This window comes from Fukomys damarensis, unplaced genomic scaffold (genome assembly GCF_012274545.1).
Source record: "Fukomys damarensis isolate Sample0158 unplaced genomic scaffold, DMR_v1.0_HiC HiC_scaffold_16, whole genome shotgun sequence".
Taxonomy (NCBI): Eukaryota; Metazoa; Chordata; class Mammalia; order Rodentia; family Bathyergidae; genus Fukomys; species Fukomys damarensis.
In genome coordinates this window covers 129,424,485-129,446,136 of record NW_022900928.1, presented here as the reverse complement: position 1 = coordinate 129,446,136, position 21,652 = coordinate 129,424,485, and the positions used below count along the sequence as shown (strand labels likewise).

General features: G+C 50.9%; 1 protein-coding gene across 17 annotated transcripts in view; it reads right to left on the bottom strand.

Annotated features, from left to right (window-relative positions):
* The window catches only part of Cops7b (COP9 signalosome subunit 7B), a 51,142-nt gene that overhangs the window by 13,806 nt on the left and 15,684 nt on the right, over positions 1-21,652 (bottom strand). For 5 of the 17 annotated variants that reach the window (XM_033764687.1, XM_033764681.1, XM_033764685.1 and 2 more), the window contains exons 6-8: positions 20,980-21,085; positions 12,163-13,855; positions 11,993-12,050 (exon numbers count right to left, since the gene is read on the bottom strand). In XM_033764687.1, the coding sequence (XP_033620578.1) occupies positions 13,697-13,855; positions 20,980-21,085 (265 nt within the window). In that variant the 3' untranslated portion in view covers positions 11,993-12,050; positions 12,163-13,696. Of the gene's footprint in view, positions 1-9,487; positions 12,051-12,162; positions 13,856-20,979; positions 21,086-21,652 lie in introns of those variants that run through there. The other 12 variants (XM_010631761.3, XM_033764690.1, XM_033764680.1 and 9 more) reach the window with 10 other exon arrangements.

Here is a 21,652-nt window from a genome sequence, read left to right as displayed (position 1 = left end):
TGCCACGCAGGGACTGTGATGTCAGCTGTTGCTAAGATCATGTGTGGCACTGGAGAAAAAGAAGCTCTCTGCTCACAACACTTCCGGACCAATCCAGAGCGCACTGTCCAGGGCTGGGCGTGAACCGGGTGCTTACAGTTCAGTTCTGACAGCACTCACCTGGAGCTAACACAGAGCCCGCCCAGTTAAGGGTAGTCCCAAAGCACTGCCCCCATGTCACACGCCAGGGACAGAGGTGGGTCCCCTGGTCACCCCACTCCCACCTAACCTGGCCACAAACTGGGGTTCCCACCATCCCCTCGTGTTTGATAATTTGCTATAATTGCTCCAAGGACTTAGGAGAACACTTTACTGTTACCAGTCTAGAATAAAGGAGATCATGAAAGTACGAAGGATTCAGAGACAGAGGGAGGGGAGGGAGAAGAGAGCAGAATGAAGAGGTGTTATGTACATGGACCAACTCCTCATGAGTTCATCATCATTATGTACTGCAAACATGTGCTAATAAAAACTTCTAAAAATGAAAAATAGTACGAATGAACAGCCACTGAAGAGGTACAGAGGATGAGGTCCAGCAGGGTCCCCGACACAGCAGCTTCTGTCCCTGTGGAGTTAGGGTCCCACACTGCCAGCACTGGGTGCCTTCACCAATCCGGAAGCTCTCTGAACCATGACCTAGGCAGGACCGATCACGTCCCTGGGATTCACTCAGCCCCCTGCCTCTCTTCCCTCCCTGGTGGGCAGCTCTGACCCTCGCCCTGTATGGGGCTGTTTCCTGTAGCAATCAAATGCCATCCTGACACTGTCTAGGTGTTCACCAAGAGAAACTTCACTGCGGGCTGCGGGTGTAGCTCAGTGACAGAGACAGAAAGAGACTTAATTGGCATCAACTCAGACATGGCAGCGAGGGGCTGATTGTGAATAGTACACATTCCTCTCACCCTATTACTCAGGAAATTATAACTGTTTTAGGGGCTCCAGACCGGGAACGAGAAAAGTATGTATCTCTTCTTACATCACAGTATCACAACAGGCAAGAATAATAGGGGACTCGGCCCTCACCCAGACAGGAGTCCTCTGAGGGATGGGGAGCACAGAGAACCCCCAGCCTGTCTTGCTAGGCATCCCCACCATGCCCCTCTGGATGTCAGTATACCACAGGGTCTCTCATCCTCAGCTCCACTTACCTGGACCAGGTGACGCCTCAATTTGGGGACCATCCACATTCTCTACCCACTAGGTGGTGGTCACACACCCCCTCCCATGCCTGGTGGTGAGAACCAGATCTGCTCCCAGATCTGACAGAGGACTAGTATCTAGAATATATAAAGAACTCTCAAACTCATAAATGATCCAATTAGAAAATGGACCAAAGGCAGGAGCAGATATTTCACCAAAAAGGATACAGAGATGACAAGAATACAAAAAGATGTCCAACATCACTACCCACTAGAGAAATGCACATGAAAACCACAATGAGTAGAGCGGGATGACAATGCCTTTAATCCACTCAGAAGCTGAAACAGGAGGACCACACCTTTGTCCCAGCCTGGGCTGCACAGCAAGTTCAAGGCCAACCCGAGCTGTATCAAGAACCTATTTGAAAACAAACAAAACCCCAACAGAGAGACAAAACACAGTGAGATACTGCAGCACACCTATCAGAATGGCTACACCAAAAAACTGGTAATACCCAACACTGGCAAGATATGGAGACGACTACTCGTGTACTACTGGTGAGGATGGAACACGGTACAGCCATCTATCATGGGCAGTTTCTTCAAGTGGGTTACAGCCCAGGATATGTACTTCTAGACATTTATCCCAGAGAAATGAAGACTGTGTACACAAAATAACCTGCACACAAATGTTTATAGAAGCTTTATGGGTAACAGCCTAGACTGGAAAGCATTCAGCTGTCCTTCGGCAGCTGCTTAGAGACACAAGGTGCACCCATCCCATGGAATCAGGCTCAGCAATGCAGAGAAGCAAACTCAGTACAAACCACCACCTGGATGAATCCGCAGACATGAGGCTGAGTGGGAAAAGCCAATTCCCAGTGTTTAGATGGTGTAAGAGTCTCTTTTTAACTTTCTTGAAGGGTGGGGAGGTTGATTTTTTTGTTTTTGTTTTTGAAACAGGGTCTCACTGTGTAGCCCAGGCTGGCCTCAAACTCACGGCAATCCTGCCTCAGCCTCCTGAGTGAGGGGGACAACCGGGTGTGGGCCACCATGCCCGGCTGAAACATTGACTCTTTTTTTGTTGTTGCTTTGTTTTGTTTTTTGAGACAGGGTCTCACTATGTAGTTGAGATTGACCTGGAACTCACTGTGTAGCCCAGGCTGGTCTCGAACTCACAGTAATCCTCCTGCCTCAGTCTCCCGAGTGCTGGGATTACAGGTGTGCGCCACCTCACCGGACAAGATTGACTCTTGAAATGAAAAAAATCATAGCAATGGAGAGCAGGTTAGTGGCTGCCAGTAGTAGAATGCTTGCCTAGCACGTTGGAGGCCCTGGGTTTGATCCCAGCACCACAAAAAAAGGGGATCCTCTTTAATAGTGCTTGGAAAATTAGCTACTCATATGCAGAAGATTGAATCTAGGCCCAGATCTCTCACCATATACTATTTTAAAATCAAAATAGGTCATAGATATAAACAGAAACAATCTGCTGGAAGATAAAATAGGTAAAACTCTCGAAGACACAGTCATAGTCAAGGACTTTCTGAATAGAACCCCAATTGTACAAGAAATATTATAACATTAAGAATCAATAGCCGCAGAGCCGGGCGTGATGGTGCACGCCTGTAATCTCAGCACTCAGGAGGCTGAGGCAGGAGGATCGCTGTGAGTTTGAGACCAGACTGGGCTACATAGTGAGTTCCAGGTCAGTCAACTACATAGTGAGACCCTTTCTCAAAAAAACAATAAACCAAAAAAAAAAAAAAAAAACCAAAAAAAAAAAAAAAAAACCAAAAAAAAAAAAAAAAAAGAATCAATAAATAGGGCCAGGGACCTGGCTTAGTGGCACCACCACCTGCCTCAAAAGCGTAAGGTCCTGAGTTTGATCCCCAGTACCAAAAAAATAAAACAATCAACAAATGGGGTCATGTTGAATTAAAAAGCTTCTGCACAGGAAAGGCAGTAACACAGTGAACAGACAACCTACAGAATGGGGGGAAAATTGCCAGCTATTCCTCAGAGAACTAACATCTAGAATACATAAAGAACTCAAAAAATTAGACACCCCCCAATAAAAGAGCCACTCAAAAATGGGCAACTGAAATGAACAGACACTTCTCAGATGAAGTACACATGCCCAATAATAAATACATATACATAAAAACACGGATCACAGGTTCGAGCTCAGCCTGGGCAACTTAGCAAGACTCTGTCCAAAAAAAAATTTTTAAATGGGTCGGGATTGTAGCTCAACATGAAGGACCTAGGTTTGTCCCCAGTAACACACACCAAACAAATCCCACAGGAGAGTAGCGATGGGCTGAGCATGAGTCACACCTGCATGTAAGCTCACCATGCAGTAGGTCAGAACTTGTCTCCTCAGTTGTGAGACAGGAAGCTCCAGCCAAGCCACATTTTTTGTTTGTTTGGTACCGGGGAATGAACTCGGGTCCTTGCATTTGCATGGCAAGCGGCAGCACCACTGAGCTAAACCCCCAGCCCTTTTGTTTTTGAGAAAGAGAGAGACAGTCACAATGTAGTCCAGGCTGATCAAAAATTTGCATTGATCCTCTTGCCTCGGCCTCCCAAGGGCTAGAATTACAGGTGTGAGCCACCATACCCAATCCACACCTCTTACACTGCAGAGTTGTGAGATCCAGGGAGCCTCAGGACGTGTCTAACCTGTTCCTTCTCCATAATAAGTGCCCACGTGCCAGGTGTTCTACCGGCCCAGGCCACTCATGGGGAGCTACGACCCTAGCAAACAGCTCTGGCAATGACAGGATGTTGTGGCAATGCCTAATGTAAGGCGTGACATCGGCCAACTGGAAGTCTGAGTCACAGAAGCCACTCTGCACCCACCCTGGTGCAAACTGGCTGCAGCTGTTTCTGCGGGACACGGGACACGGCCCTGCAGACAGATGTCCACCAAGGGAGGCTGTGAAGGGTAGCAGGTATGAAAAGAACAAGGGGTGGCGCACTGGGCAATGGGAAGGTAGAGGAGGTCTTTGTGCTGATTGCCAGGTGGACAGGGGTCAGGGGCAGCGGACATGTGTGACGCTGAGGAGCAGGTGGGTGGCGCGGCAGCAGACCCGGGGGAGGAGAGCCCTTCTCACCTGCACCATCAGCTGCATCACTGTTCAGGGTTAACACATTCTGTGCACCAGGGCCATGTCACACAAGCCATGAGTGGGAAGGCCGTGGCCTTTTACTGAAATCACCATGTAGTCACTGGACATAAATACATGGCATTTTTACCATGGAAGTATTCATCTTAGTTTAGGGTTATGTGCCTAACTCATGTGACCGACCTTAGGTGTCTAATTTTACAGAATTACTTTCATCTATATTCATAAGGTTAAAGGATTGTTGGATTTTTCTAATAGGGCTCAACTAGGTTTGTTTGTTTGTTTTCAGTTTTCCATTTGTTTTCATTAAAACAATCATTCTCAACAAGAAACACATTATTTTGGAGGAAGAAACTATTCCGCTTGGAAATTCTGGAGAAGCATTTTTCTGTTTAAATAATAGGGAAATGGCTGGGCACAGTGGCGCACACTTGTAATCTCAGCACTGGGGAAGCTGAGGCAGGAGGATCACCTCAAGTTGGGGGCCAGCCTGAACTACATACTGAGATTTTTGTCTCAAAAAACCAAAATTAATTAATTGAGAAAATCTCCTAACAGTGTCTTTGCAGAGGTGGGGGCAGCCAGGGGCACCTGACCCACCTGACATGCACAGGTGGGGCACAGGCTCCCTGTGGAGCATGGAAGGAAAATGTCCCTGTACAGCAGGTTGTCCTGAAATACCACTTTCCTGGGACCAGCGATGACTTGTAGAATAACTTGGCAGCATCCTGATCAGGTATGGTGGTCATGCCTGTAATCCCAGCACTTGGGAGGTTGAGGCAGGAGGATCACTACAAGTTCAAGGTCAGCCTGAGCTCCATGGAGAGACCCTGTCTCAAAGGCGGGCAGGGGATTTAGCTCAGTGTCTCCATTCTGCCTTCCAAGTGCAAGGTCCTGAACTCAATCCCCGGTAACCCAAAAAAAAAAACAAAACAGGCAGCTTCCTGGCTGCCGGCCTTGTTACTTGTCCCTTTAGAGCAATGACCCTTGTACTTGAAGGGACGTCATGGAACTGGCTCCCCCTGGACCTGCACTTCTGCCTTGTGCTAAATTTTCCCAGGCTGCTCAGTGGGAAGAAGGGGCTCTTGGGACCACACGACAGTACTCTGGGACTGCAGAGTCTGGTGAACTTGTCCGTGATGTTCCCAGTAAAGCAGACCCTGCTCGACACAGATGAGGAGTGGCCCTTTCCCACGCAGCATTCTTCCCCTCTGCATTTTATACCAGCGCAAAACCACTGGGAAAGATCTTCATCTGCTTTCCAAAGACTTTCAGGAGGTGGCTGCTGCTTGGGTGACAGGGTGGGGGAGGACTGACTCCCAAGGGTCTCCTCTCCCGTCCTGTTTGGGGGGGGCCTTCCTTCCACTGGCGAAGCCCTAGCTGCAGGGAGAGCCAGGCACTTGGCGAAGAGCTCCTGCCCGGCTCCGCGCCCATCTTTCTCCCCGTGGACGCGGGTGGACATGGCTCCTGGGAAGCCGCCTGGCCTCGCAGAAGCCACTCTGGTCTGATGTCGAGTTACAGGGATGCAATGGATGAGCCGGGCTAGCTCTGCTCTCCATTTCTAACTTCAGCTCATAATGCCGATTTGTGGGTCTGACGATTTAAGGTCTCGAGGCGCTGTTCCTGCTGGAGGCCTTTCGGTGCTCAGGGAGCTTCTACTTTACCTGCATTCACCCTCGCCTATCCCTCCAGCTCACCGGTCGTCTGGATGACTGGACTACGGTGGAAGCGCAGAGCTTTGGCTTTGAATACTTCTCAGGCCTCCTTACACGCGGGGAAACGTCTGAATTCACTGCCACGTCACCCTGCAGCCTTTCCGTGCCACTGCCGGAACTCTCCTCTCCTTTACCCCAGGTCCGGCCCCAGCCTGCCTTGCAAGCAGCTTCTCTTGGCTCGTGTAGTCGCCCTCGACGTGGGTGTCTACGTAGCTGTGGGGAAGGAGGACAAAGAAGTCTTTCTCGACCTTCATTGTCTAGATGTTGGCTGGAAGCTTGCGGTTGGTACGAGGGAAGTCATGCCTCTGCCATCTCCTGTCCTTCTCTGCCCACAGCCAAGTGGCACGCAAGGGCGATCCACAGGTCAATCTGATCCCATCTCCTCTCCTCGGAAAACATTAGAGGTTCCTCTCAGGGGCTTGGAGAACACACTTTTAGATTTGAAGACTTCGATGGATCCCCAGACCTGGCAGGGAAGGGCCATCATTCTCCTGTGAAGTTTTAACATGCGCTCCCAACATCTTGTTTGCTAGGACCAAGGAAGCAAACACTCTGGGAGGCCTTCAGGCAGCTGTCCTCCCGGCCAACAGTGCCAAATCTGTCTGTCATTCAGCTGCGGGGGCTTCTCAACCGAGGACAAGGTGACCTTACAGAATACCGAGATCCGTGCAGTGTCAGGGATCTGACCCCTGTAGATTTCCGGTTTCTTGCTCGAATGTGCTTCTGGGACATTTTGAAGTTGTTTCTGATATACCCTCCACGCTGAGACCCGCTCTGTGGCTTTCCAGGTCTGTCTCAGAGTCACGGCCCGGACCACTATCTGCAGCCCTCGCTGGATCACTCTACAGATGTTCTAGAGCTAATCTGGGAGCTATGTCCCTGTCTCTTTTCCCCAGTCCGTCCTCTCCAGGGAGCTGTTCTGAACGCCTCTCATGGCAGCTTCCGGGGTGGCTCAAACTAAAGCTTTTAGATCTGTGCTGCTCTGACCGTTAAAAAGATTTCTCCCTATGGCTGCTCTGGGACCAAGAGGTCTTAAGAACGCGTTTCTGAGGATGTGTGGCTAAGAGACTCAGGGTTCTGCGGGGCAGTGGCACTCTAGTTTCTCCCAAGGCTTGCTGTTGAGGAGGAAATCTCCAGGATGGAGAGATGGGAGCACGGTCCTTGGAGGCATGGCTGACGATGGAAGGTTGCGCATTGGAGGACCGAAGTCTTCCTGGGATCTTTGGATCACAGAGGGTAAAGCCCACACGCTCCCCGGTACTTTCTGAAACACATTATATGCCAGCTGGTGAACTTTAGATGGTGTTAGAGACTGCGTGTCACCCTGGTTCGATGAAAAAACGGTCCACAGATCCCAGTGTGCCACAGAAGGTGGCAGGACTGGGGGTGGGAGCTGAAGCTGGGCCTGAGCCTGCACAGGAGGAAGAAACGGGATTGAGACTGAGGCCGGCCCTTAGGCAAGGCCAGGGCTGGGGATTCACAGCCATGCAGGCGATGGAGGTTGTACCAGAGACAAAGGCCGAGGAGCAGGAAAATATGATTCGGTGACTTGCGAACAGAACAGAGGAGGGCGACACTGCAACAGTCCCCATTTTTGCTCTAATGGCCCTCCAAGGTCTTAGGGCCTGAGGTCTTCCGATGGACATGAAGCACCCCAGCTTGGCATTTGCTGCTCTGAAACCAAACAGAATGGCCCTGTCCAGTCTGCCCAGTGCAGACTGACATTTTCCCTGAAGAATTCGGCTAACAGCCTGTCTCTGTTGTCTTGGAAAACACTGTTCTCTTTTTTTGCACAACAACAAATGATTCTTCTTTTTTATCTTTTTCTCTCTCCAGGAGGGCACGAATGTCAGGGCCGAGAGGCCAGAGGTTTCCAGACTACCTGGTAGGCTGCACTGTCCCCAAAACAAGCTTCAGCCAAGCAGAGGTTTAGTGGACAACTCACCAGGCTGTCAAGAGACAAGTGGCTTCTGCCTGCAAAACAGGTTCCACTTCCTGAGTGTGATGTAAAGGGGAGAGGAGGTAAGTGGTGGCACTGGGAGATGGGCATGGGGAATTTGGAACTGAAAGACAGGCTTAGGCTCTGCTGGCAGGCATGCAGTGGTGAGTGCAGAAACGAGTCTACCTGAGGGAACCTGGCCAGGTGGGACAGCTGAGGTGGAGGTGACAGAAGCTGGAATGGGGTGTCCTGGAGCGACAGCAGAGACAGTGAAAGTCTGAGTGAATGACGATGCTTCACAGCATCTATGGATATTGAGAGTGGATGCCTGAGAGCAGGGTGACCTCACAGAAGGGGCTGGGGACAGCAGCTGTTGGGAATGGACGGTGTCACGATGCTGGCCCAGGGAGCTTTGCAGAGCAGAAAGCAGCTTCCTTTCCTCTTCTTGGCCCTGCCCTGTCACTTTTAGATGTCTGTTTTTCCAGAGTATCAGTAACCAGGCCAGCAGCAAGTAGCACAGGACAAGAGCAAGCCACACTCAGAAATGTGCAGCTGGGGTCTGCATCAAGAATGTTGAGCCACAGCAAGGCATGATGGCACACGCCTGTAATCCCAGCACTCGGGAGGCTGAGGCAGGAGGATCACTGTGAGTTCAAGACCAGCCTGGGCTACATAACGAGTTCCAAGTCAGTCTCAACTACATAGTGACACCTTGTCTCAAAACAATAAACAAACAAACAAAAAAAATGCTGAGCCACAGCTGAGCAAGACCGCCTGGCTGCTCAGAAGAGAGTATTCTCCACTGTCCAAACCACAAGGCTCCCTGAGGCTGAGTTCTGAGGGACTGGAGTTTGGCTATATCTTCACCTGGGGCTCTGACAGTAGGGAGGGGACACCTGAGGACAGCAGGCCTGCTCTGCACCAGCAGAGTCCATGGGGCCTAATGCCTCTTCCACTTCCTTAGCAAAAATAAAAGAATAAAAACCTGGCCAAGGCTGGAGATTTAGCTCAGTGGGGCCACCGCCTGCCTCGCAAGTACAAAGTCCTCAGTTTGACTCCCAGTATAAAAAAAAAAAAAAAAAAAAAAAAAACTGGCCAACTTATGACAAATCACCCAATTTTTCAGTCACAAGAATTACCCAGTAAACATGAACCCAGGGCCTTGGTAGAAGTATATCCATCCTGGTTTTTACATTTCATTTCTTTCTTTCTTTCTTTCTTTCTTTTTTTTTTTTTTTTTTTTTTTTTTTTGGTTTTTTGAGACAGGGTCTCACTATGTAGTTGAAACTGCCCTGGAACTCATTATGTAGCCCAGGCTAGTCTCAAACACACAGCGATCCTCCTGCCTCAGCCTCCTGAGTGCTGGGATTACAGGCATGCACCACCATGCCCGGCTACATTTCATTTCTTGATTAGCCTTATTTCATGAGTAAATTATATCTTTGCAGAAAATGGTTATTATGAGTTTCAAACTGACCAACAGTTTAAAAAAAAAAATCTTTATTTGTCTTTTTTTTTATACCAGGGATCAAACTCAGGACCTTGCACTTGAGGCAGGCGGCAGCACCACTGAGCTAAATCCCCAAGCCCTCATCTGTCTTCTCTTGGGTTTAATGCATTTTTTTTTCTTTTCACTGTATTCAAAAACTCTTGGATTTATAATTTTGATTCAATTTTGCCAATTTCTGCACTCATCTATCATTTCTTTCCATCTTTTCTTAATCATGTATTTTTAACCTTCTTTAGCTGCATCCTAGCACATAATGTGTATCTAAAAAATACAATGAATAAATGAATTCATTTTCCAACACTGAAGTGGCAGAGGAGATGGAAAAGGATCAGCTCCAACACACAAGCAGAACGGTCAGGGTGCCACCCAGACACAGGCGGGACGGAGATATGGGAGAGCCCCGGGCTCTATCTCCTGCGGATGGACCCACGTCCCGAATTCACACGCTGAAAGCCTCACGCACAGTGTGAGTGCATTTACAGACAGGGCCTCTAGAGGCAAAGCTAAATGAGTTGTGCAAGTGGAAGACAGGAAATTGGGTTTCACTCCCTCGCGCGCTCCGTTTCCCCTGTGAGGTGGGGAAGCACAGCCATCCTGTCAGTGAGGGGCGTGGTGGGAGCAGCTGCAGGCCATGACAGCACTCACTGGGGACACGTGGTGGACGGCTCTGCAGCTCTGAGGACTCGGTCACTGGCAGAGAGCCACTCGGCGACTATGCAACTGCTCCAGCAGTCACGCGCAGAGGAAGAAGAAGGGAAGTCGGTGGACGGAGCTGCAGCTGGGGCGGTTTGCTGGCTTGCTGAGGGCAGGCGGGAATGACCCCAGGACGTCAGGCCACCCCACCTTCACTTTGCCACACTTCCTTCCTTGCCAATTTCATCCTTAAGGAAGACTGAGCTCTGACCCAATACCCAATCCTCCTTTCTATACCTTTGTTAGCATCCATCTACTATCACAAGGTCAGGTCACAACCTGCTTGGCGACATTAAGCTGAAAGATCCACTTAGCTCCCTAAGGCTGATAGAAAGGAGATGGGAAAAGCAGCTTATAATTGCATATGTATTTCAGTCCACCACCTCAGACATAACAGCAAGGCTTACTGAGGTAGCTAAGCGCTCCCGGCTGCACAGGGAAGACCCAGGTTCAGCCAGACCACCTATACGTGCACTGGCGCTCACACCACGAGTGTTGCAACAGCTCTTCGGGGCCAGGGAAAATCGACCTCTGCATTAGAAAAAAAAATTGAAGTGTCCAGGCTGTTAGAATAATGATTTTAAGTATAAAAACTGGAATGCTTGGGCCAGGGATTTAGCTCAGTGGCACCGTGCCTGCCTCACAAGCATAAAGTTCTGAATCCCCGTAAGAAAAACAAACAAACTAGAATGCGTAGCTCAGTTTCAGGCAATCCAGCACCTCAGCGACACAGCACCACGTGCAGTCTGCCCTGTGCTTCTCTGGTCCTCTCCCCATTTCCCGTACCTCAAGTCTGGGAGGACAGGAGAACCCTGCCATTAGCGGCGGCCATCTCACACCTGGGGCCGGGGACACGGAACAGCCTGTACCGGCTCTGACCGCTGCCCTCGGCCCCAGAGCAGAAGCAATGGTCAGGGAAACAGCCTGGGGAAATACAAAGTGCCAATCCCGCTGATGAATGCCAACCTCATTGAAAAGGAGTGGATCAGGTGAGCCCACAGGCACCTCCCCACCAGCTCTCTTTACGCCACAGTGGCCCCTGCCCCGTTCCACGCCCAAGACATTTGCTGTTGAGGAGGTCACATGTAAAGTGGCATCATCGGTGGTCGGTGTTGGGTGGGAACCGCAGAGCTGGGGCCAGGGCTCTGCTCCACCAGTCCCACGGGAGCGAAGAGCACTCCACGTGGGCCACTGTCCCCAAACTCCTGAAGCCCCCGCCCCATGCTCTCTGCTTCCTTATCGAGCAGCTCAGTGAGTCTGGGAAGCAGAGACGAAATGGATGTGCACTGGGTGGGGTCACTTGAAAGAAAGAGAAGCACTGGGAGGATAAGCAGAGGGTGAGAAACGAGGGTCTGCCCAAGGAGAGACTCTAACCTAGAGTCCCACCGAGCAGATGGCAAGACGTGCCAGTCAGTGCCAGTCAGGATCCGGGAGGCCTTATCCTGTCACTTGTCATCAGGACCTTCCATCTCTGAGTCTGTTTCCTCCCAGGTAAAGAGGAAGATGGTAACAATACTGACCTTACAGAGCCCTGGGGATGGGGCGAATGACTGCACATGGAGACCTTTTATAAAGAACTTTACCATAGTGCCGCTACTGTCTATTTTCAAAGAAACAGCAGCACTGTGTCTTTTTTTTTTTTCTGGTACTGCAGATCGAACTCAAGACCTTGCTCTTGGGAGGTAGGCATGGTGCCACTGAGCTAAATCCCAGGTCCCGTGCATTGTGGAGAAAATGACCCCACAGCTCATTAGGGCCTTGGGGTGGGCAAACCACAGGTGGCCATGCATGACATACAGGCCTGGCCGTGTTCCTCTTCTACTCACCAGGGATGAGATGAGGACGACAGGAGGCTTGCTGAGAGGGACTGTGCCTGCCTTGGGTCTAGAAAGAACAGTACGAAAAACCCATGAGGCTGGGAGACGTTCAGCCTCTCAGGTTTATGAGAAATACTCATTCCCGGGACTCCCCCAAAACGTGTCTCACAGAGTCTTACAGGAAAGGAGCTGCCGGTGAGATCTGCGTGGGCACAGGCTCCCTCTCCCAGGACTTTCTGGAGATCTTAATAACGAACTTCCAGTGAGGAATGGCTTGCAGGGAGCGCAACATTTATCTAATAACAGGACCCCTTTTCCATAGACTGACAGGAAGATTCATGAAACATATTTTGGGAATTAAACTTAACTCTCCAGGCCATGCTGCTAGAATGGGCACATGAGCCAGTGCGGAAGAGAAACAAGGGCACTGTAAACATCTGATCAGTGCCAGGCAGCTTCTGCACATTTTGGGAAAGGAAAAGCCCATTTTTCAAACGCAGCATGGATAGTGTCACAGTCCCTAAACTGCCTTGCTCCTGTCCACTCCACCAGCTATGCAGCCCACACTCCAGCCACACACATCAAATCCACACTTTTATTTTTTGTTCTAAAATGTGCTTTTTCCTCAATGAACTTTAATGTCAGCTCAGGACCTCCCTTATAAAACAAAACACAACACACACACACACACACACACACACACACACACACGCACACACACGCACACACCACCCTCCAACCAGGTGAAAAATCCCCGGTGATTAGTCCATAACAAATATTGACACAAGGGGGGAAAAAAAGCATGTTGAAATGTATTAGAGTCAACCTGTACAAAAAAAAATTAAAATATAACCTGAAACTGTTCAAGTTCAGAAAGTCTGGTCAAGTCCTTTCTCTGGCCAGGGGTGCGCTGTCATCAGGGCTCTGGGTCACCAGCGAAGGAGGGCAGAGGGAAGAGACAGAAGCAGCGGGTCTTTCACCAGGCAAGCCGCCACCATGCCCGCCAGGGGTGGCCGGAGCATGAAGACCCTGGGAGCGCTGACAGCCAGCCCGAGCAGGGGGGACCCACGACCACGAGGCTGGGCGGGCGGAGGGAGTAGGACGTACGACACCAGAGGACAAGGGGATACACAGCAGCCTCCTTCCGCTCAGACATAGGTTGGCCAAGCCTGCAGCCACCAGCGAGGGATCGAGCTGGGCTCAAGAGGCTGAAAACCCGCAGGTTTAGTAAACAGCCCAGCACCACATCCTTCTGCGGTGGACTGGAGAGAGGGGAGCAGGGCACAGGTACCTGGCCAGAGAGCACCTGCACCACAGTGGGAACTGCACACAGGTGGAGAAGCCCCTCCTCACTCATCCCTGCGGGCTGGTTTAAGCCACTCCAGCTTAGGACCAGCCTGACACAAGGACACGGAACAAAAGGACAGCCAGGAGGGAGACAAGCCCCACACAGAGGAAGGACCTCCTGGAGGAGCCGGCACTGCCCGCACAGTAAGGATGGCATCCGTGCAGCCCCAGAGTCTGAAGGGACTGACTGGGGAACGAGGGCGTGGGGGGCAGCGGTTTTTCGGGAACAGTGCAGATGGGTGGGGACGTGCCAGTGAGGGTGGGCAGGTCTGGAACTCACTGCAGGTAGAGAGGGGAAGAAACAGCCCGCGGCGTCCCCTCCCCACCAGACCCAGGCCTGGTGAGTGCCAGCTGCCCCAGCCGGCCCTAGTGGCGGCTGGAGACCAGACCTTTCACTTTGGACATCTTCTTGGTGGGCTGCCTCTGCTCCACATGCGGCGGGCACTCCCGCTCGGCTAGCTGCTGCTCCATCTCCTGAGCCGAGGAGGACGCGGTAGCCTTCAGTGTCTTCTTGATGTTGGTAACCTGGAGGAAGAAGCACAAGTGGGGCGCTCAGCTGGCGGGCACCTCAAATTCAGGCACACCGACACTTGTCCTCACTGTAAGGAGGGCCTCACAGAGCAGCAGCCAAAATACCCTGAGAAAATCGGAGATGATCTTCAGAAATCTAGCTGAGGAGAAGCAAACAGGAAATGAGTCCAGCAAAAATGCAGAAATGATGCTTTCTTGATTAAAATAAAAGACATGGGCTATCTGGCAAAGAGGCACCACACAGAAGGTGAAAAAAGTATTCAAATGTCCTTAGAAATAGGAAGGGCAACTCAAGCTATTCCTCCACTATACTCCGCCAACTGCTGAGTGTAACACTGCAAACACTTTCCCAAGAACTCGGGAACAGAGCTCCACAAACTCTTCTCGAACAAACTACCAGAGGATGAACTTCCGCCACCTAAGCAACAAAAGAAGGAAATGCAGGAAGAGAACCGCCAGGTGCTTTCCCTTCTCCCCATTTGCTGCTTGTCTTTTTTCAGTTATACACCAAGTAGGGCTCAGAAACACCCAGCCACCGTTTTCCTCTCCCACACGAGTATGCTAGCGCATCGTGAGCGCACCACCACTGCTAAGCAAGCTCCCAGGGGCTTCGCAGGGCTCTCGGGCACACTTTGCAAATGGCCGGGAAGGCCTGGACCTAGAGGGTGCTTGCTGACGTCAAAGGCTGACGTCACCCAGTATCAGTGTGGTGTGCAAGCTGAGAGCCTGGAAGAGAAGTTTGTTGCTGCAGAGTTCTTCAGACTTTGGAGTATTTGCATCAGTTTTACCAATGCTAGAAGTCCTTGAGATGCTGGAGCATCTCTGCTCTTCTGGATGCTCAAGCAGTCCCACCTTCTGACAAGTGACTGTACAGAGCGTCTTCTACGTATTCCAGCGCCCATGCACATCCGATTCCCAAGCCCCCTCTAATGGCTCTGTACACCACTACTCTTCAGCTCGCTGAGAGGAGGAAGTGGAGGAAAAGCAGGCGGAGGAAGAAGGTGGTAGGGAAGAGATGTTCAGTCAAATAAATTTTCGTATTTTTAAAAGAATCATGAGACGGCAGAAAGACCAGAAAAGCCAGCACGGCCCGGAGGTCTGTTGGTGGGAAAGTGAAGGATGCCCCGGCGGACGGTCCACACACAAAACCGGAAGCAGAGGGTCTGGCTCTCTCCAGAGTGAAAGGCAGCTGGAGGAGTCAAACTTAGACATTGTGAATGGTAGGGGCCTGTGACCACGAGAGAGAGAGAGAGAGAGAGAGAGACAAAAGCAAACAAACACCAGACAGTGGCTCTGCTAGTGAGACAAAGCTAGGCTCCAGGACAGAATCAGAGTCAACCCCGTGGGATACAGGGGCAGGCTGGTGTCACTGTCACTCTGAGATGTGGAAAGCATCCTGATCCACGACTGCTGTAACTCACACCCCTGTTAGGGGACCTGGAGGGGCTGTGGGCTGGGACAGGGCGTCCAGAGCACAGTCGGGGTCCCTTCTAGGAAGAGCCAGTGTCCTGCTAGACCACTCAGAAGCCCAGGGAGCCCCTGCCAGAGCACCTCGCTGCTTCAGGGTTTCGGCTGGGCGGCCGGTAAGCAAAGAACGTGGAGCGAGAGGACAGTTCTCCACTCTTGTGAGCGATGCTTGTTACTGCTTGCTTACTTGACTGCAAGGCCTACGCTGATGGAGTTAGAGGAGAGACTAAGGAATGTGATTTCTAAAGGGTGAAGTGGTACACATCTGGAATCTGTGGGAGGCTGACACAGGAGGACTGCAAGTTTGAGCCCAGCCTGGGCAACTTAGCATGACCCTGTGTCAAAATAAATAGGGATGGGATGTAGCTCAGTTCAGAGACCCTGAGTTCAATCCTAGTACTGCCCTAAACAAGTGATTTCCTCAGTGTTACTATTTTCTCCCATCCAAGTACTAACCAGGCCCAACCCTGCTTAGCTTCCGAGATCAGACGAGGTCGGGCGACTTCGGGTGGCATGGTCGCAACAGTATTGCTGTCCTCTACAACACTCCAGGGGTTCACCAAGTAGATATGCTCTCCAGTAGCAGGAAGATTAACTTAAAGCCTTAGTAAGAGGTGCTACATGACTTGAGTCTGTTTCTTTCTGGCATGGCAGTTACCCCTGATTTCCAGTATGAGAGGGATCTGCAACTCAACAGTGCCCTTACACAGGGAGGCCCTGCTTCTGACTCGGCCTCTGCCTGTCTGTGCCATCTATCCCCACTGAGACCACAGCCCCCGCACCCATGGGAAGCCTGATTCAGGGTCCAGCAAAAGGCTTGGAGCAAGGTGGACGGAGCACGGCCACATCCCTCCCTGCCAGGCCCATGTACTGCCACCTCCCTCTGCAGCAACTACCCTCTCAGGAGCCACTATTCCGGGGGCTCAGGGACCCTGGCACGTAAGACGAAGGAGGGACCTGGTTCTTTCTGCAGCTGTAAATAGCACTGAAGAGCCGTTTCTTCCCTGCTCAACACACACTACGCACTGCGGCCACACTTGTCCCTATACCACACACAGAAACAGCCATCTTTTTTTCTTCTTTACCTCGTTTTGATTTTTGTTTTTTGGTTTTTAGTTTTGTTTTGCTTTCTGCAGTGCTGGGGATTGAACCAGGTCCTTGTGCATGCTAGATAAGCATTCTAATTCTGAACTACAGCCCCAGCCCTTTTAATTTTTTTTTTATTTTGAGATGGGGTCTCACTCAGTTGCCCAGGCTGGGCCTTAAACTTGTGACCCTCCTGCCTCAGCCTCCCAAGCAGCTGGGATGACAGGTGAGCACCACAAGGCCACCGAAAGCAGTCAATTCATCTCTGCTTTCCAGCTACTCACGACCCCGATGCCTCTTCATCAGGGTCCCCTGACCACCCGGAGAGGTGAGTACCTCTTTCACACACAGGCTGCCGACCCACGCTCACCCGCACCTCCACCTGCACAGGCCTGGCAGTGCCCTCACTCCACCTGCCCTGCCCGCTGCAATCTCCTCCACAGCCCAGAAGCCTGCATCTCACTCTCCTGTGATTCCACGGACTCATCTGAGGCCTCGGGAGCCAAAGCGCACCTGCAGTGGAAGGGAAGCCTGTGCACAGGCATCTCCTGTGCCAAGGAGGGAGGGTTCCACCTCCACAAAGACCAGGCACTCCCAGGGAACTGCATGGCCATAAAATGGGCTCTGGGACAGACAGGCCTTGCTCAAGACAGCTGTACTGTGGTTGCTTTTAAACACACAGACTCGTAAGGGGTCACCTGGGCCCACCACAGACCATCAGAGGAAGAGAACAGTGAGAGGCTCACCCCTTCTGCAGGAGCTGGGCCACCTCAGCGCAGACAGCTCCTTCTGGGACCTGGGACTGGCTCCCCCGAGTCTGCCAGTCAAGCCTGCCTCGGCCTCACACGATGTCTCACTCCTCCTTAGCTGGCGACAATCGTCCTCACAGACAATCAGACCTAGCCCCTTCTGATGTCCTTCCTTAAGTGCTCAGGTTTGCAGTCTATCCCTGTCCCTCCTGCCCCCAGGGGTTCTAGAGTTTTTCCAGCTCTTCAAAACACAGGTCTCAGGAATTTTTCAGTGTGACTGCACCTACTGGCAAAAATGCAGCCTGGCTTGCTGGGTGCGGTGGTGGCACCCCCTGTCATCCCAGCACTCAGGAGGCTCAGGCAGGAGGACTACCACAAGTTCAAGGCCAGCCTGGACTACATAGTTATACCTGGTCTCAAAAAAGAAAGGGGGATGGGCTGAACAAAAAGAGAGAATAGCGCCGCCTGGGGCAGCTGAGGGGCACAGCAAAGGCAGAGAACACTCTTTCACAGCTGAAAGAGTGATACAAAGAGAGGAACCGGAGGTACTGTGAGAGAGCAGCCAGGAGGTACTGTGACAGCACCATGCCCAGGTTTGTCACTGACTGAACTCCTACAGGACTCTATACAATGGCAAATAGAGCTTCTGTTTGCTTTATTACCCAGGAGAGCAGAACACAGCCTATTTGTAAATGAACAACAACAGCCACATATTAACATTCCACAGAACACCAGGCACAGGCACTTTCAAATACAAAGAAAAATACACTCTGAAATCAAATGTAAGTGAAGAGCTGTGATGCTGCAATGAATCGTTCTTTCCCTCCAGCTGCTGGCTTAGAAATAATGAAACACCTCACACCGTTAGCACAATGTGCTATTCTAGGGAGGATTAAAGGAGAGACAATTCCCACGCAGTCTGTGATAGGTTCTATGTCACATGGAGGGAAGGCTTCGGAAGGTACGACTCACCAGAACAAGTTGTCAAAGATCTGGGAGAAAACTATGCTTTCCCCTGAGTACCGCAATGTAATTTAAAGATAAAGCTAGGGCTGGGATTTAGCTTAGTGGTTCCACCACCTGCCTCCCAAGCGCAAGGTCCCGAGTTCGATCCCTGGTTAAAAAAAAAAACCACAAGGACCTGAGTTCGATCCCTGCTATCAAAAAAATAAATAAATAAGTAAATAAAATAAAGATAAAGCTGCATGTGATAGCATATGCTTGTAAGCCCAACCCTTCTCTGGGAGGCGGAGGCAAGAAGATCACGAGTTTGAGCCACCCTAGGAAACTTAGCAATTTAGTGAAACCCTGCATCAGAAAAAATTTTTTAAGGGAAGGGGATTAAAAAAAAAAAAAAACAAGCTGTAGTATGTACATGTACCCGCTCCCCAAGATTACTGTAAACACTGCAAAAATGTACTGATTAAAAAAAAAAAGGGCTGGGGAATAGCTCAGTCTAAAGCCCCAGGTACAATCCGAGTACCACAAGAGACACAGAGGGAGGGAGGGAAGGAGAGGGAAAGAAACACCAGCTCGGATGACGAAATGACTACACGAGTTAGGCCAGGGCTAAGAGAAGCAGAAACACAAGTAAGACTCACAGGCTGACCTTGCTCTTTGCAGGTCTGTTTGCCTTCTCAAGCATTTGGTGAGCCCCTGCCGTGTGCCTCACGCTGGGGCAGTCAGCCCTACGCCCAGTACCAGCTCAGGGGCACTGACTGACTGGAAGCAACATGGCTCTCACTCCACTCTCTCTCCCGCTGTATGGGTCTGTGCCAGGGCTTCCAGAAGACTGCCAAGTCTAGAGCTGATCCTAATGGTGGGAAGGCAGCCTTGACCTTTTCCTCCAAATTTTCTCTCAACTCTGGTGTGAAAAACTATAATAGTACATAAGATCCTAATGAGATAACTGACCGTGCGAAATAGGAAGAAAAGGGCTAAAGGTGTAGGGAAAGTGGGAAGGGTAGGGGAAAGGGAATAAGGGAAAAGAAAAAAATAGGAGAAAATGGAAATAAAGTGTTTGTAAACGGGGAGGGGAGGAGGGGGTGAAGGGAGGGCAGGGACAAGGGGAAAAAATGAGAACCAAGACCTGTCATGTAAAGGTACAAGATCCCAATAATGAATGTAACTGTACTGTATACCTAGAATGTACCAATAAACTCAATTTTAAATATATATATAAATAAATAAATAAAATTTTCTCTCAAATGTTAAGTCCTTAGTGCCACCTGGTGGCACCATCAGGCTCTGCCGGCAGGGGAAGTTGCGTTTTCCACAGGGATCCATAACAGACAGGCACGTGCCAGCTCTGCCTTAAAAGCGAGGATTTAGCCAGAGATTTAGCTCAGTGGTTCTGCCGCCTGCCTTGCAAGCACAAGGACCTGAGTTCGATCCCCATTACCAAAAAAGAAAAAAGCCAGGATTTAGAGTCCACACTGTGGGATTAGCAGCAGCCGAGTGCCAACAGTAACTCCAGGCACATCTGCCTTTCTTTTGTCAGATGCCATCTGTCACCCAAAGCAATGTGAACAGTTCAAATTTTTCAAACTAGTACTGTTCGTCTTTGTTCATGACCCAGGTGGCGCCGACAGCCCCTCTCTCACCACCTGGCACACAGGCAGCAGCAGTCCAGCGTGACAGCACTTCGGCAGTGACCAGGCCGCTCTGCGCCCCCAGCTAGGCAGGGAAGGAGGCTTTACACAGGCTTCCCCTGACCAGCCAGTTTCCCTGGTTTGTTTCCCAGGGAATAAACAGAAGGGAGAACGGGCAGCCCTCCAGCCTGAGCTGGAGGCTACCAGGAAGGGCCACACGGCTCACTGAGGAGCAGCAGGCTCCCTTTCCCAGCTGTCTCTGCTTTTGCTCATGCTGCAAGCAGTCCCTCCTCCCTGGCCAGGAGCAGGAGTGAAAATGGACCCCAAATGCTGCGCAGCCATGCAGCATTTGTACATGCAGGGGGGTCCAGCGACATCCACAGAAGTGCAAATCTGAGCACCTCCCACAGGGCAAGCCTGGGGCCTGCAGCCGGCTTACACAGAAAAATAAGACATGGGTTTCACTTATTTCAAGGAATACAGTAACTCTCACAACTCTGGGCCTCTGCCACCCTCTGGGTCACCTGCTTCTTAAACTCATTGACACCCACAACCGCTCAAGCCCAGGCACACCAGAAGAGGACTTCTGACAGTGAGAACCACAGAGGGCCATGAAAACCACTCACATCTCTTATCTTCACTTTACCCACTGACCTTTTCTCTTTTTCTTAGTATGAAACATCATGCGTTTACAAAGGTTATAACACAGATACACACAATCTGGAGAAGAACAAAAGCAGCACTAAACACCTACCATACCACGAAAGCAGTACAGCTTTACCAGGGCCTTGAAGTCCGTGCACGATGCCACATGCACCTCCTTCCACTCAGCTGTGTGTGTGTGCACATGTGTGTGCACGCGCAGTGCTGGGTGGGAAAGCAGGGCCTCCTGCATGTAAACAAGCACTGTACCACTGAGCTACACCGTCAGGCCTACGTCTGTTTGAAGCCCCATCTCCATACTCACCCTCTGTCTCCCCTCAGGGGCAGAGTGCGTGGGAACTGAGGAATTACAAGCTGCTCTACAACCCATGCCTGCTTGCCTTCTGCTGAGCAGGAATCCGAAGGGAGACAGAGAGGACCAAAGGCAGAAGCTGCGGCCCGAAGACCCCTCCACCTACAAACCTGATGCCTGTTTGTGTCTGCGTGGCTCAGCCACACCAAGACTCACGTGACAAAAACAAAAGACGCTGCAAAGGTGCAGCCAGGAGTGCTTCCTCCTCACCTCCACCTCCACCTGCTGCTGCGTGCGGTGGTGGCTCTCTTTGTACTGGTTGGCTCTCAGAACCTGCTGCTCGATGCCTAGTAGGACCGCTTCACAGCCATCGCACCTGCAACACAGAAAACCAGCCTGAGCTGCGGAGGAACTCAGAGCTCTGCTCCAGGGCAAGCGCCACCTTCCCCACGGCCCTCCAGCACCTTATGGGCCATCCCTTAACCCCTTCTGCCCTCACTCCTGCCCTCCTACCAGATGACAAGCTTGTCCAGACACAGCACCGGACCTGTGGGGACAAATATGGTGCTTGGTGGGCAGCTTCTTGGAGTATGGCTCTAATTTCCAACCTCTGCAGCCCAGGGACAATGGTTTTACAGAAGAGAATGTAGGATGGAAGGAAGTGGCATTCATAATTGTTTTCCTCACTAGAAAAACACAATTCCAAAAAAGAAAGAAAGCAAGCACACTATTTTAGAGATCGCCTATTTTCTCAGAGGTTGAAGTTCCATCCTAACTGCCATACTCCTCATTTTTATTTTAAAAATTAAAAATAAAATAATGAAGCTGGGAGCAGCAGTGCATGCCTGTAATCCCAACACTGAGGGTGGCTGAGGCAGGAGGATCCCAGGTTTGAGCCTGTGCCCAGACAATTCAGCAAGATCTTGTCTTTTTTTTTTTTTTT